This window comes from Lagenorhynchus albirostris, chromosome X (assembly GCF_949774975.1).
Source record: "Lagenorhynchus albirostris chromosome X, mLagAlb1.1, whole genome shotgun sequence".
Classification (NCBI taxonomy): Eukaryota; Metazoa; Chordata; class Mammalia; order Artiodactyla; family Delphinidae; genus Lagenorhynchus; species Lagenorhynchus albirostris.
This window is the reverse complement of record NC_083116.1, coordinates 114,237,789-114,254,759: the sequence shown is the minus strand read 5'-3', so window position 1 is coordinate 114,254,759 and position 16,971 is coordinate 114,237,789. Positions and strand designations below refer to the sequence as shown.

General features: G+C 37.7%; 1 protein-coding gene across 4 annotated transcripts in view; it reads left to right on the top strand.

Moving 5' to 3' along the window:
• The window catches only part of CNKSR2 (connector enhancer of kinase suppressor of Ras 2), a 258,143-nt gene that overhangs the window by 212,192 nt on the left and 28,980 nt on the right, over window positions 1–16,971 (top strand). For all 4 annotated transcript variants that reach the window (XM_060137023.1, XM_060137022.1, XM_060137021.1 and 1 more), the window contains 2 exons: window positions 343–443; window positions 2,747–3,296. In XM_060137023.1, the coding sequence (XP_059993006.1) occupies window positions 343–443; window positions 2,747–3,296 (651 nt within the window). The remainder of the gene's footprint in view (window positions 1–342; window positions 444–2,746; window positions 3,297–16,971) is intronic.

Genomic DNA, 16,971 nt, shown 5'->3' with positions numbered 1-16,971 from the left:
TCAACCGTTGGCAAAATTCCCGAAAATTTAATAATCAGCCTTCTCAAGCTGTGACAAGTCAGCTCCAGCACCCCACTGGAGGCATATTGCCATACCTAAAATTGTGGCTATGTGTAATTGCTTGCTTTAAAAGGAGGTTGGAATTAGGTGATTGTACTCTTCCTTCCTTCTCAAAACCCAACTGAAAGTAAAAGTTGGTGGGCCTGGAGTAGCGAGTGCTGGGGAGCAGGGTGTCGGAATGGAATTTAAACTTCCTTTTGTTAGCTGGTAGTGTGTGTTCCTGAAAATATGGCTAGAAACTTTTAACGGAATGTTGATGTATCCATGTGTGTGAATTTTCAGATTACTGGAGTGAGAGTGACAAGGAAGAAGCAGATACTCCATCAACACCCAAACAGGACAGCCCTCCACCCCCCTACGATACATACCCACGGCCTCCCTCCGTAAGTTGCCAGTAGGAATATACTCAATATAGCATCAGATTCTTTGACCTGAGACATTATGTAGTGAATTACATGTCAGACATGTTTTTAGGGGGAAAGAAAACAGGGAGTCTAAAAGCAATAAGGGAAAAAAATTTTAAGTATACAAAGAGTATTTAATCAGGAGAAGCAGTCAGTCACCACAGATTCCACACTAGTAAGTATCTTACCAGTTTTATTAAGAAAACATACCATTTGTGTCAGAGTAGCCTTCATGAAAATGTCAACAACAAAAAAGTTTTTCTTAGAAAAAGATATATAAATTGACCTTATCTATTCTACACTAACAAAGTTAATTCCTATGTCCTTTAGAAGCAATTGTAAAAATTTATATTATATCTGTATTGAACATGTTTTGGCATGTAGCTTTTCAGGAAGCCATGGGGTCTGGTTTAATGTATATGTGTTTATGTGATGCTCTTCTTCTTAAGACTTCTTAAACCTGTGTAAATTATTCTGTGTATAGACTGTACCTTGATCTTTACAATTGTCCTGGTTTGTTTTATGCCCATTTCCCATCAGAATTACCAAAAGAGTCTCAATGCTGTCCCATTTTAGGCAATACATTGCATGGTCACGGTACCATAAGAGTGAATTCTGCCTATCTTGAGACTGAGTCTTCCAAATAGGAAATGGAAGCTGGATTTAAGGGACAATAGCAGCCACCTAATTCTACCTCCGTATTGCTACAGGGGATTGTTAACAAGAAAGGTGCTATGCAAGATGTTCATATAATTCTAGGCCACTTCTCAACCTTGGCTGTGCATGAGAATCGCCTCTGGAATGTTTTAGAAATGCAGATGCTCAGGCGTCATCCAGAGATATTAAATCAGAATATTTGGGACTGCAAACAGCTCACTGGACTGGACTGTGAACTTTTTGAGAACAGGGACCCCGTTCTATTCACTGTACATCCCTATGGCCTAGCACAACACTGGTACTTATTTATTAAGTGCTCAATAAATATTTCTGAAATGAATGAATGAATACTTTTGGCTAAGGACTAAAAGGAAAGTCACATTTTTAATTGAAATGTTTGATGACAGTATCTCTTACCTAAGGGAAAAAGGAGAAAAGTAGACAGAAATGCAGAATTGTTCCTCTCCGTATACACATTTCATTAATAAATGCTGCAGTGTACCAAGTGCAACAGACAAATGAAATAATGAAGTCAGTAACAAGATATAGTTTATATCATATTTTCCCTCTTTCCCTAAAACATCAGGGTCTAAATAGTTCCTTTAAATATTTGTAAACGTGGGAGAAAGGGAAACTGCAGCTTGACCAAACCGCTCTTTAATCATAGCAACTTGTGAATTTCAAGAAGGAAACTACTCACATTGTGATTAACATGTGGGAAGATAAACTGACTGCCCACAGAAGATGCCACTTAACTTCTCCTTTACCCAGAGGGGAAGGTGTACTTTCACCTTAGTCGGGCTTTTCCTGGCCACAACCTCAGCCTCAATCGTAATGATCACATCTAACAAATCCGGCTCCTCCTGCCAGGAAGGGGCCTGGGCTGGTCTGCTAGCCCCCAGAGCTAGAGTAAGGCTTGTCCCGGTAAGGGTGCCTGCAAGACTTTTATAGCATTCACTTGATGCCCGTCCTTTTTCTTGGTTGTGCTTTGTGCTGTAACATATATTCCCAAACTTTAAATTCCAAGGATAAGAATATTCCATTTTTCTTTTGTGTTTATGTGCTCTGAAGTGGCTATGCTCAAGGCAAATGCTAATTCCCATCAGGGTGTAATCTCATCCTTTCTACATTTTTAACTCTCTAGAAAGTGCCACAGAACTGACAAGACTGTAAGAAAGCTTATCCTTGACACTCTAGGAGCAGACATTCACCTATGAAGAAGAGGAAGGCTTGTGTCCGATTAGAGGCACCTTGTTTTTACATCCAAAATCCTGTCTCCTTGCTCTCATCCCCAGACTCCATAACATCTGGAAATATGAATTTGGCAACAATTCAGGATTTTGAATGCATAGAGATTTCAAAACTTAGGATTTTTTTGTTTTTAGTTGCTAAATATTTCTTACATAGGCACTCACGTTGCCTTATACTTTGCTGTAAAAGTTTGCACTAGTATGTCACATTTTTCATGAGAGCCCAGCGTAGCTGTATTTCAATTCATCCACGTTTCAGTCTCTTAAAATGTCAGCTGGGGCCTAACTTTGAGATGGTGGAAATCAAATGTGTTCCTTGGTGATAGGCATGGTCTGTTATTTCTGTGGAGACTGATCAGAGGCTCCTTTCCACAGATGAGTTGTGCCAGTCCTTACGTGGAAGCGAAACACAGCCGGCTCTCCTCGACAGAGACCTCTCAGTCGCAGTCATCCCATGAGGAGTTTCGCCAGGAACTGACTGGGAGCAGTGTGGTGTCCCCCATTCGCAAGACAGCCAGTCAGCGCCGCTCCTGGCAGGATTTAATCGAGACGCCCCTGACGAGCTCAGGGTTACACTATCTTCAGACTCTGCCCCTGGAGGATTCCGTCTTCTCTGACTCCGCGGCCATCTCCCCAGAGCACAGGCGGCAGTCCACCCTTCCAACTCAGAAGTGCCACCTACAGGATCACTATGGGCCGTACCCCTTAGCTGAGAGCGAGAGGATGCAAGTGTTAAATGGAAACGGGGGCAAGCCTCGAAGTTTTACTCTGCCTCGAGATAGCGGGTTCAACCACTGCTGTCTGAACGCGCCGGTTAGTGCCTGTGACCCGCAGGATGACGTGCAGCCCACAGAGGTGGAGGAAGAGGAGGAGGAGGAGGAGGAGGAGGAAGGGGAGGCAGCAGGGGAAAACATAGGAGACAAAAGTAAGTATGCCGATGGAGATTCTCAGCCTGTATACACACATTCCTAACCTTTTCAAACTTCTTATTTTAAGAAAATAGAATTCTGTTTCCCTTTTTTCTTAAAATAATGGTTTTGCTGCATAGGAAGTCAGGTATCCCTTGGTGTCCCACTTTCAGAACTTGAGTAACTTGGGGAAAAAAAAGATGAGTAATGAAGCCTACATCCCAGGACACCCACAGCTAGAGCAAATAATTTTTTTTGGCCCATCTGCCTTTTAAGGTTGATGGCATTCATTTGTTTTGCTTCCTCCTCTTATCCACTTTCTTTTCACTTGCATGCATCATCCCTTTGGTCCACAGTTGTTGCCCCCTGAGTTTGGGTTCAGAAGCTATAAATGCTTCAAGCAGGGTGTTAGCAGAACCTTGGTTGAATAAGTAAGTGAATACACATACACACACTCACACATACATACATATATAACTTCCCTTTTCACCATGAGAAGGTTGAAAGGAAGAATCCAAAAGAATTTTTCAAAGAAGAAATTTTACATAGCATTTCTATTAACTTCAAATAGCAGAATATGTTTCTAGAAACAAATTTGCCAAAAGCATCCATTTACTTTCTTGGTATGTATGTTGATTGCAAAGCTCAATTTATGTGAATCCGCTCTTGAGAGAGACAAGTCATTAAGTAACCCTCTGATTGGCATTAAGAATATGTTTACTAGTTATCAAGTTATTTATCCAACATGCCATACCAAGCTTCTGTTTATAACTAATGTGATATACCAGTCCAGAAACCCAAGCTAGTTTAAGAGAAAGGCTATAACTCAGTTATTTTACTTAGAAAGAAAATCTAGTTCTGGCTATAAGAATTGAATATAAAATACCCCCAAAAATAGTATAGAAGAAATAGTATGAAATCTCTTTATTCAAAATGAAGTATGGGCCAATTAGTGCAGATGACCCAAGCTGGTGCTGATGAAACCACAGTTACTGCTTTGGTCCCGCTAGGGCATTAGACTTCTCTTTTTAAAGGATACAAACGGACTGTGTCCTTCAGCCCATTTCACACAGTATGGAGACTTTGGTTACAGGATATATTAGTGTAACTTCTTCATCACAACTGGAAAAACAACTCAAATCTCACAGGTTACCAGCAGGTCAGGAGCCTCATGTCAATTTGAAGCTTGTCTCATTTAAAATGAGGGTTACTTTGGAGATAATCGACAAGAAAATACAGTGGGCCTTTTCTACTATCAAAATATGAGTTGCTTATAATAAAATTCATATGTTAAAGCAGTTTCCACGTAAAGTATATTTTAGCCATAATCTCCATGAGGAGCCTTTTAAAAGGTATACTGTTGGTTCAGGAAAGGTGATTTACCTGCCACGCCCTCACAACATTCACATCTATTAGAAATTATAGAAGAGTCTTGTGGAGGAAAGATCTAGGAACCATGTCAGGCCTCTGTAGGAGTTCTGGCAAGCATGATAATATATTTTTAATATTAAGATGATTAGTATAAGTTGTTTTCTAAAACTTAACTAAGGATGAGTTAGAAACCTCCTTTCAACTGTTGTCCAGGTGCTGCACAACTGCTACAACTAAGTATGTGAGGTTTATTCAGCATTCTACAAACGCATTGGGGAAAATACTTCATCTCTGGCATTTTAAAATAAATTGTGTTGAAATTAGGCACAACCCTCTGAAATAGAGAATCCTGTTCATGACACATTCCATCATCGCCACGGGTACAAGTCTTTGAGGCTGTCTTTTTCAACTAGATACTTAGCTAGATACTTAGCAGTTCCTCCTGGGCATTGTGTAGGGAGGACTAGAATGGAGAATACGTGTCCTAGGACCTGAAAGGCAAACCTAGCCCTGGGCTCGCCCTTCCTTCAGTCTCCACTAGCCCACAGAGCATCCCTAGTTAGATGGCGTTCGATTATTTTTTCTTCTAGTGTCTGTTTTTTGCTGTTTTGTTGATTGGATGTACTTTTAGCCATACAGATGTACTCCCAAAGTTGGTGGGTTTTTCCTTTAGGTTCCCGAATAAGTCAAGTGGGCAGTTATTCAATACTTTCCATCTTTTTCATCAGGCTCTCTCTTTGTGGAATGATTGCGATAAGGCAGAACCACCCTAGAAGTGTGTCGGTAAACTTGGTATTATTGCACATTCTGTCTTTGCGGTTCGATATCGTGGGGTAGTTCGCGTTATTTCAGTCTGATCTGTTTCACTAAAGGTGACCGTGCACTATCTTGCAGGGCGCCATTTCTTTCTGGGTGTTTTTCTATAATCTTGCCACTTGATGTCTCAGTGTCCTTTAAACCATTCTCAACAGGGCAGTACGTTTCATGCTTGCCTGGAAGATGCTTCTTAACTTAATGGGGTACATGTTCGGCTTCCCAATGATGGTTTTTCTGCATTACTGTTTCTAATATTTAGGAGTGTGCAATTTGATGAGCACCTCCTTTGGGAGATATCGGCTCTAAAATCAGTGTTTTCAAAAGAATCTTCAAGGTCTAGTTAAGGAGTGTCTTATTCATGACTGCCCTGAGTCGGCCGTTAGGAGTAAGTATTCCAGGCTGCTTATTCAAATCAAGCTGTTTGGTGTTCTGTCAGGAGAGTCAAAATAATGCATGGGAAAGAAGCTGTGGCCATCCCCTCAGCCTCACACTTACAGCGTGCCCTCCGCCCGGAGCTCTCACTGTGCTACCGCTCCGGTCAGCAGGCTGCCGTGCTTGTTAGAATCAAAGACCAGCAGCGGTGTGTTACTAACTGTCCTGCTCGAGGCCAGCATGCACTGTGACCTACTAAAGTGAATTTGCACTAATCAAGTACAGACCTGCAGAGCAAATAAGTTTCACGTCCCTAGCTCCAAACATTTTTCTCAGTTTGCCAAGAAATTAAAAATAGGAAGTACCAGGCACATGAGCAGAAGGAGCCATGGAGAAAATATAGCTTCTCTTCAGCTTTAAGGGTGAAGAATTATGGCACCAACCAAGCCCCTCTCGTGATCTATATTATATAGTGCTTATGAGTCTCCAGAGCAATCTAAGAAGCAAGATGTACCTAAATCTGTGACCTAGATGTTTTTTCATTTTCTTCATACAGGTGGAATTTGGCCCTGCTTACAAGGTGTAAATTTAGTCTTCTTTAGAGCATACTTCAGTCTACGTTCTCATGGTTGAACTACCTTTTGTCTTATTTTTGAAATTCAATTCTCTAACTGAGTCATACTGTGATTTTTCTGAGGCTGAACTCATTTTAGTCTAAAGTGGATAGAACTAAAAGTACACAGATGAGACCTGTTGTGTTTTCCTTTGACAGAAAAGTCAGCTTGAATATTAATTATCCTGACCTACTTCACTGGCATTTGGGAGAAGACAACTAATTTCCTATTATCCCAATTAGCAGTTTCGAAGCTGACTGAGGTATAGGCCTTATAATACCTCAGTGAAATTAAATTATAAATTATGTCAGCCTACGCAGCTTTCAAGGAGTATAAATCATAAAAGTGTGGGACAAAATATAAAGATATTATATTTATTCTTTATTCAGAAATCATCTGCCATAACACTAAAATACAGTTTTGGTTAATGCAGCTTGAGGTCTGCTTCTAATAGTTCTCCTTCCTTTGCCATACTAGGCGGTTTAGATGAGGTTTTTGAAAGCTTTATCCCTTAATCCTGCTGATTTCCCTCTTGGCAGTTAAAAGACTACTCTTTACTAGCCATGCATTCCTGGTGCCACCATGTACTCAATGAATTTATAATGTGCTCTTTTTCATTTCCTTAGGGATAACCTATCAGCATTCTAAGACCAGCATTAGCTTGGGCTTAGAAATCTAAAGCAAAACCTAGGTTGTTTTTTTTTTTTTTAGGGGGCTGAGGGTGGGAAAGATAAAATGTTACCTAGTAGCTACAGTACATATCAGGTTATCTGGCTAAAATATTTACTGATGCTTTCAAAATGAAATCTGCCAAGAAATGTATTTTAAATTTATTTTCTTAAATCTAACATCCATTGCACACCATTGGTAACTTAAGAGCTGTACAAAATGTGCAGCTCAGTGCCCTAATATCTTAAATTATATAGGCAGAGAGGCTAGATAATGACTACCAATATCGTGCAGAAGAAGATAGATTAATCTTCTTCAGTCATTTTAAGGGTCTTAGAGTAATTTCCTGAAGAGTTTCTAAAAGCCATGAGTTTTATTTTTAAGAACATTCATGTAGGAAGTATGTGGGCAACGGGAAGATATTCCCAGAATATGAAATTGTGTTAAAGGAGAAAAAGGAGCAAGCTGAAAATAAAGAAAAATGTTGCAGCACTTTTTACTGTTTTATTTATTGTCTAGATAAATTATGTTCAAGCACAAAGAGTTTGGAAGAGCATAATAATCAATAATATCTTAAATTATAGTTCAGGTCTAAAGGGAACAGATGGAAAAGATATACAAGCAATGTGAATAAAAAGACATGCACCAAAAAGTCAGAGAAAGAATAGTAGAGAACCTTAAATATGTCACTTTTGTGAAGTTTAAGGGCACCATTCTTGGCGGTAATGTAACAAGTATATATTTTTAAAAAATGGAAAAATCTGGAAAGCAGTAAACAGATATTCTCTTAATACTGTATTGTCTGATTTTGAAGAAAGATTGTTAGAGAGACAGAAAACACTAAAGACTGGATATAAAGTAGAATGTAGCTATAATTTCAATATTGGTTACAGGTTGGATTTTTTAATCACACCTCCCTTGCTTTTGGGCTTAAATAATGAGGAAAAGGTAATTATCTAACTTACTGAAAGTTCAGAGGTGGGGTTGTTCTGGAGTAAATGTCATGGCTCTGCAGTGTCAGGACTCAGTTAACTTTTCTGTAATGCCAGCAGCTCTGAGCATCACTTCTCATAAGATAGCATCCAAAAGAGCCAAAGACCAGGCCCTATTCTTAGTCCTTTTTGTAAAATCAAAACTTCCTGGATCCTTCTGGCAGACTTGGCCCTAGATTTCATTGGCCAGGGCTGCATCATATGCCCCTGCCGAAACAGCAAGGGAAATGGAATGATTATGAGTTTAGACTAACCTTGATTTGTTATTAAGATCATGAAGAAAAGGAGTATACCAGACTGCCTATCATTACTATCTACATGAGCCTCTCTACTATTATGTATGTTATATCCTCAAATATATTCGTTCCAGTAATGTTTCACTCTTTCAGTGTGTATATGCAAACACACACCGCAGATCACATCATTTAAAAGTCTTGGCCCCAACGAAATGTTAGATAACAAAAGGGGGGTATAGGGCTTCCCTGGCGGCACGGTGGTTGAGAGTCCGCCTGCCAATGCACGGGACACGGGTTCGTGCCCTGGTCCGGGAGGATCCCACATGCTGCGGAGCGGCTGGGCCCGTGAGCTATGGCCGCTGAGCCTGCGCATCCGGAGCCTGTGCTCCTCAATGGGAGAGTCCACAGCAGTGAGAGGCCCGCGTACAGTAAAAAAAAAAAAAAAAAAAGAAAAAGAAAAAGAGGGGTATATATTATATAACCCTGAAAATACAGCAAGTTAGATATAATTATTGTTGACCTTTGAAATGAATAAGCATGTTTTCCTATAAACACTAAGTGATCAGAGGTTAGAATACAGTCTCTGGAGACATTCCTCAGTTCACATCTTTGCTTCCAAGTGGTATGACTGATCAAATTATTTAACACCAAAAAAAAAAAATTATTTAACACCTCTAGACCTCAATTGCTTCGTTGTTAAATGATGTGGTAACAGTACCTACCTTTTGAGGTTGTATGGGGATCAAATGAGGTAATGCCAGAAAGCACTTAAGTTTCCATTTCTGACACTGTAAGTCTATCCAATAAATGTTTTATAATTATGTAATTTATGTAGATTTCATACAGATTTGGATTTAAGCAAAAAGGGCAATTACAATACTTAAATAGTGAATTAGTCCTGGCAAACCTCACTCAATAACATTTACCTGACTACATGACCTAACTTTGTTTAGCTCCAGCTACTGAGTTGAACCATATAAATTGATGTTTTTGTAGCTCAAAATGATGAAATATCAACAATTTTGTATATTTCAACACAATATATTAGCTGTGCTCTAGGAGCTAAAATAGAAATGTCCCTCATTTCACATTATTATCACTCACTCTTCCTTTCCTTTTTGACTTTGGACATTTGGGAACTCAAAAGAAACTTTGTATTCCAAATAGTAATAACCTTCTCATATATATCTACTGAAATATGTATTTATAGACCTTGCCATTCAGGTTCAGATATTTTCCCCTTTTAGAGTTCTACCCTAACAACCTGGTTTGACCTAGATGCCCCTTCTCCCGCCTACCCCACCACTTCTCATCCTTGAGTATGTTACCCTGTTTTATAATCTTCACAGCTTTACAATTTGTGTATAATATCAAATATTGTTTGCTGATTTATTTTCCATTTCCACTCACCAGAGTGTAAGTTTCTTAAGAACAGGGATTTTATTCCTGTCTTGTATACCCAGTGCCTAAAACATTATATGGCCCATAGTAGGCCAGGCACTATTGGATGAATGAGTCAGTGAGTGAATGAATAGTAGCTAAACCCTTTTATCACTTATTCTTTTCCATTCTATTATATAGTAGTTAAAACTAAAGTTATTTTTTATTCATTGTGTGACGTAAAGTCAAAACATGGCAAAATTCTTTATTTGGGGTATTTTGTAAAGGCAAGGACAGGACTGCATGTGTTTAGCATATCCTCTTCATGCTGGGTACCACAGAGCTAGGATACTAATAACTAGAATCACTGCTCTTTGTATTATGGCTCATTTATAGTCACTTTCTCTATGCTGAAACCATTCTTTTACTGTTTTATTCCCATTTCAAAGATGAAGGCCACAGAATATGACATGTGAAATAAGCAATTCATTGTTAGAAACTGGATCTTCCAGCACCCCTAGGCAGTTGATTTTCCTACCAAAATCTGCTGCCTATCGAAGGAAGTCTGGCTCCCTCAGAAGTCACTCATCACCTAGCTTCATCCTGATTCATTTGTAAAATGTGTTGAAATTGCAACTTGTACTTTAACGAATAACCAATAGCCCGCATCAGCCAGGAAAATATTCTCAGAAGTTTTATAATAAGTAATGAAGCCAGATTCAGTTGGCAAAAGAATGAATTCTAGATGCTACAGAGTCATACCAGCAGAAGATGTGGACAGATAAGTGTTAAAGCTCACATAAAAGGATGACAACCCCTCACCAGTACAGGTAAGACAAGTTATGATTTACAGTTTGTTTTACCAAGAAAGATGATTAGATTCATCCATACTGCTACTTGTTACTATTTTCACACATCAAAAAGGGCAAACCACTTCCTTCAGATCAGTGGTAGCATATAGTCAGTTTCTCAGCAGAGTTTGTTCTAGCTCATTTTGTGAGAACGTGTTCTAAGTTTAGACTCCTTTTACCTTGGTCACCCTTGCCAGAGAAAGCTGAAGGTCACAAATGCCTCCTTTTTTTCCCTCTACATATGAAGTCTACCTCCTATGGTTACCAACTACTGGAAGATTGTAGGTTAAAACATAATAGGAATGCACCATAAAACATGCCTTGGAAGTTTTTAAACTTCCCTGCATGTTTTTCTTTTATTGTTTAATTGAAAAGTAGTAACTTGCTTGTTGCTAAATAAACAAGCTAACTAATTAAAAAAAACAGTGATGAAAGTGAAAAGCAACCCTCTCTCCTTCATTTTCCCCAGAGGTAACTTCTGTTAAAAGTTAAAGCTTTAAAAATTCTTGTATGAATTTGTTTTTCTCATATGTCTTTTTCCTGTAACTCACTGTGAGTAGCGAGGTGAGGTATGGTTTAGTTGGTTTCAAGTTAGTGTATTTCCTCAGAAATTTTTTTTAACATCTTTATTGGAATATAATTGCTTTACATTGTTGTGTTAGTTTCTGCTGTATAACATTTTTTGATGTGACCTTAGTTTATAATATAAGCAGCAGTCTTCTGAGATTATTTACATACCACCTCAGAACCCAGCCCCAATCCCAGCATATATCACCCTAGAAAATGCAACAGTTACCTGTTGACTATTTCAAAAACGATGGAAGGAGAAATGTGAGAAGGAAGAAATGACAATGGCTGTATATGCACGCTTACACCCTGCACACACACACTCATAATCGTGTGTCAGAAGCTTCTTGCCTACCTGCCTAATGCCTTAGGGCTCTATGACTTTTGCCCACCCTCCTTTATGGGGGTCTTCCAGTAATGTCAACTTATCCCAAAGCTCTGTGATGAAAACAGCTAAGCCAGAGCCAACTAGCTAAAAAGCATAGCAAGTCTAGCCTTCAAAAGCCAGAATGTAGAACTCAGAGATGGGCTTCAGAACCACTGTGTCCGGTGGTCAGAGTTTTTTCACACATGACTTTGGCTTTAAACCTTTTACTAAACCATCTCCCTTACTTTTTCCAGCGTTCTCACTAGTTCCATTCTTCTGGCCTCCCAGACTTTCTTATGTTTAGCCATAGGCACCTTAGACCTAATAGTTGGTCTTAATGGCTCAAACTATTACACTCTGAAATTTTTCCTTTAATGTGAAAATATTCTCATTAGTATAACATCCAATAAGGGAAAAGTACCTATTACTATGTATTTTAAATGCAAAAGTGACAGTTGGTCATTAAAAAATATTTTAAATATTTAAACCTCATCTTTGAGAACTTCTAGAAGGTTCTTGTCTCAGGTATGTACTATGACAATTTCATATATGCTTGTTTCTATTACAAACACAGAGTATACCAATAAAATCAACTTTCTAGGCTATTTCACGGAAACTGTAGAGTACTTGAAAATAAGAGTGACAGTTATTATACTCATGGATTCATTTCACAGCTATAAATTCTTTAACATTCTTAGTCATGGATTCCCTAATATTTCAATATCTACATTTAGCCTACTAAAATGTAAACTAAACCTCCATTCTGTGCTTTTAGTTTGCTGTTATCAATACATACTCTAATTAGTTCTACGCATGGATTTATTCATTCATTCAAGAGACATTTACTGTTTATTTACTACGTGCCAGGTACTATGCTAAGAGTATATCTAGCTCTTCCATAAGTCTACTTACAACAAAAATTTGTAAATAATCTTTGAAAAATAAGAAAAATCTTTCTGATAACATGAAACAGAGCAAATAATTCAAAGTATGCAGCTTCTTTCTTACGTTGTGCCAGTAATTTCCCCTAATAACCAATTGATAATATTATAAAAATGATTCTTTGAGAGATAGCACAAGGTATTCTATGTTCACTTTAAGGTACTTATCACTTATACAAAATTTATAAAACTGGTTAGAGCCGGATGAGATCACTTTTAGAGCTACTTCTGATTTGGCTCATTCCTTAAACATTATGGTTGGGGCAGATACATCCTGGTTACTCAGATATGCTGATTAACTCAAATCAGATGTCTAAAAATCCCCATTGATTTCTATAAAATTAGGAAGTATTTTCTCAATCATCAAAGAAATATCAATCTATGATCAGTATAACATTATATATAGGCCATGATATTATACTGACTTAATACTATACTGACCACAAGACAAATATTTCTTTGATGATTGAGAAGATGCTTCCCAGTTTTATAGTACAGCTAATATGGAATTTGATTATCAGAAAAACCTATTATTAACCAAATACAGAAAATTATACTGTATTTTGAAAACCTATTTTAGGGAAATTTGAACCTTAACATTTTAAACGGAGTTTTTCACTTTCTTCCACATTTATAATACCATATGTTCCATGATTTTGAATCTGATATATTTATTGTGCTATTTCTCTTTTGATAAATTATCTGTAGAGTTTATTGACTTAATACCCAAGATCTATTCATTTAAGACCTCTGAATTTTCTCAATCATGACTTTATTGGTTCCTTTCTCTTAATATTTTCCTTAAATTGTTGTTGTGGTTGCCCTGATTTTGAGTCTATTCTGTAACCTTATGAAATGGGTATTTTAAAGCAGTCATTCACTTTAGGATTCTTGGTGGGAAAAAATAGCCCATAACTTCAATACCACTAAACTTAAACTTTACTCTTTTTCCTCTAGCATCTGTGCTGTTTTCTCCTTGTTCTTTAATAATGCCAACAAACAGGGGTTTTCATGCCTTTTCTAAAAAGAACAGGGAGGAGGGACAGCTTGGAATCAGTGTGGCTGCAATATGACTCACTGCCAACTCTGACAGTAAGCCCCACCCCTCACTTTGTATTCTATTGTCTTATACCCTATGTGGTTGCTGGGCAGCCATCTCTTGATTTTAGCATCCTGGCTTCTAAGACTCATGATAATCTTTTATTAACCTAATTAGAAGGTTTGCGCCTCAGCACTGGAGGTAGGAAAGATGTTTACCATTCCAGAAATAATTCTGTACAAATATTGAATATCTTTGCTGAATCATTAAGTGAAAAGTTAGCCTTAACTTTGAAATCTTCTTTAAATGTATAACACCTTTTTTTGTTTGTTTGTGTTACTGTGAGTAGTGTCTCTCTTGTAAATGCTATGAAACCCATTTTAAATGCTTTATATTAAGGTAAAGAATTCATTTAATAATAGATAAGTTGTTTTTTATTGGAGTAAGCATATAACATGTGCCATACTATGTGTAAATGTGCATAATGATTAGCTATCGCACCATAGAAATTAGAGTATAAAATAATCCGTCCTCCCACCCAATACGGAAATACCTTTTACTCACTTGAAGAATTGTTATTGAGACTCTGCTTGAATGTTTTAGGGACTTAGAGCTTAGTGCCCCCAAAGACAGGGCATTCCATATTGGACAGCTCTAGTTTAAAAGGTGTTCCTTGTAGTAATATAAAAGCTGACATATTATTTTTTACATCTTTATTGAGGTATAATTGCTTTACAATGGTGTGTTAGTTTCTGCTTTATAACAAAGTGAATCAGTTATACGTATACATATGTTCCCATATCTCTTCCCTCTTGCGTCTCCCTCCCTCCCACCCTCCCTATCCCACCCCTCTAGGTGGTCACAAAGCACCGAGCTGATCTCCCTGTGCTATGCGGCTGCTTCCCACTAGCTATCTATTTTACGTTTGGTAGTGTATATATGTCCATGCCACTCTCTCTCTTTGTCACAGCTTACCCTTCCCCCTCCCCATATCCTCAAGTCCATTCTCTAGTAGGTCTGTGTCTTTATTCCTGTCTTACCCCTAGGTTCTTCATGACATTTTTTCCTTAAATTCCATATATATGTGTTAGCATACAGTATTTGTCTTTCTCTTTCTGACTTACTTCACTCTGTATGACAGACTCTAGGTTCATCCACCTCATTACAAATAGCTCAATTCCGTTTCTTTTTATGGCTGAGTAATATTCCATTGTATATATGTGCCACATCTTCTTTATCCATTCATCCGATGATGGACACTTCTACTCGGTTGTCAATCTTGACATTGAAAATTGGAAAAATACAGAGCAAGGATTTGAAATGCTGACATGTGGAACAGGGATGAGATAGTCTTTGAAGTTCCAGAGGATGTAATGGGTACAGGGAGGCTGATTTTAGATTGATATGAGGGAGAACATTCCAATGGTTGCATTTACCCATGACTGTAATAACTGGTCTTTGTCCGTTTAGAAGGCTCCCCGTTACTCAGTGTTTTAAGAAGGGGCTGAAAACCAGCTACCAATCAGGGCTTCCTGAGCCAGCGGGACAGTTAAACATGATGGCTTCTTCTAACTCTAAGGTTTTTATGGTTCTCTTCAGCATAATGGCCTCACCTTTGCTCTCTTGTGTGCTCTGCACATTGTACATGTGCAAAACTATACAATGGAATTGTGTTATCAAACATAATTTATGTTGCCTCATCTCTGAGCTGAATGCATATAATCACCTTAACTTTATAACCTGTGGCATAAGTTCTAGATAACTCATGATCCTGGTTACCCACATCTGTACACCTTATTTCTCTTTAGTGTCTCCAGGCCAAGTGTACTGGAACTGTTACAGTGATCTAGACAACATATTTTTGTGGGCATGATTACCTTAGTTTTAACCTACTCACTGTTGATTCATATAATGCTTTTATTGTTGTAAGTTGTAAGTTAGCATCCCACACTTATGTTACCAAGTTGTAAGTTAGCATCCCACACTTATTTATTTTTTGACCTAAATGCAGCTATTTATATTTCTTTCTGTTAAAGTTTTAACTTCTCAGCTTTTCACCCAGCAATATTCAATCCTGTTACAAAAGTTTGGACTCTCAGTTTTATTATCCATGATACTAATCATTCCTCCTGTTGTTGAATAACCCTCCAAAGTTCTAAGTATCCTTTCTATGTTTTTAACTGCTTCACTGAATAAGGAAAGAACATTTGTAACAAAACATTTTAAAGAAGAAAGGAGCAAAGACAGAGCTGTGAAGCATTCAGTCTGAAATTTTACATACGTTAATTTCATTCAGTCATTCAACATCCTTATCTGGATCCAGCTAATAGTAATATCACTAAGTCCACTTTATAGCACTTTATTCATAAAGATATTATGCAAAATTTCATCATATGCAAAGCATACTGCCCTTGGCTTTCCACTTGTCTCCCAACCTAGAGATACTGTCCGGGAAAAAAAGCCAGTTTAAAATGCTTCATTTTTATTGAATCCATGTTGGTCCTTCAAATGAAATTAAAAAATGATACTCCTCCCAATAATAATCTATTCTAAAACTTTATCATGTATTTATATCAGGTTTATCATTGTGTTCTCTGAAGAACACATGCAGGGTTTTGTTTGTTTGGATAGGAGAACTCTCTCTTGAAACAGTAAGCCTCAAGGCATTCTGACGGTGGCCCTGAGATAATTTCCAAAAAGTTCATTCAGTTCCTAAGATTATTCTGCTAGTTCAAAGAGACCACAAAATGGGTCCTTTGATAAGATAGTCCCTTATCTCAAGAAGCATGTCTTTTAAATTTACTAGTGTAAAGACTTTTCTCCTTGCAGGAAACACCTAAAATATCATTGAAGTCATATACTTCCACTTTCCTTTGTCATTCTTTTTTCTTTAAAAAAAATTTTTTGAGCTCTGTCTTCAGCTTTTTCACAGTCCTCAGCTGAACATTTGCCTTCCTGGCACTCTTCTTACAAGCAATTGATATTATTTTCCACTCATTCATTTATAGTAGCCTCTTCCATCTTTTATAGAAATCCTCCTTAAAGCTTTTTCTAAGGAATATCCTTGTAACTGTCTTGGCTGGAGCTGCATCTCCTTTCCTTCTCTCATTGGGACAGTTTATGTTTGTATTACTAGAATTGCATTTTTTAAAACTACCGATCATTCAACATTTATATTTGCCTGTCTAAAGTTTTAAAATCATATTTCTTATCATCTAGGGTCCATATCCGACTGTGTGTTTTCTCTCCTCACCACTAGAAAAAACAAAAACAGTTAAGCTTCTTCTAGTCCCCTTCATGTGTAAAGTGCCACTTAGTTCTTCCCTGTTGTTCAATGTTAGAGTCCAAATAGATTTTACTCATTTCTTTATATTTTTGAGACATGAAATTACCAGGGCTTTAATGCACTCAGCAATTACAAGTATTAATCTCGTTTTTAATGAATTAAATCCTATAGTTAGTAAACTGGTGACAAGC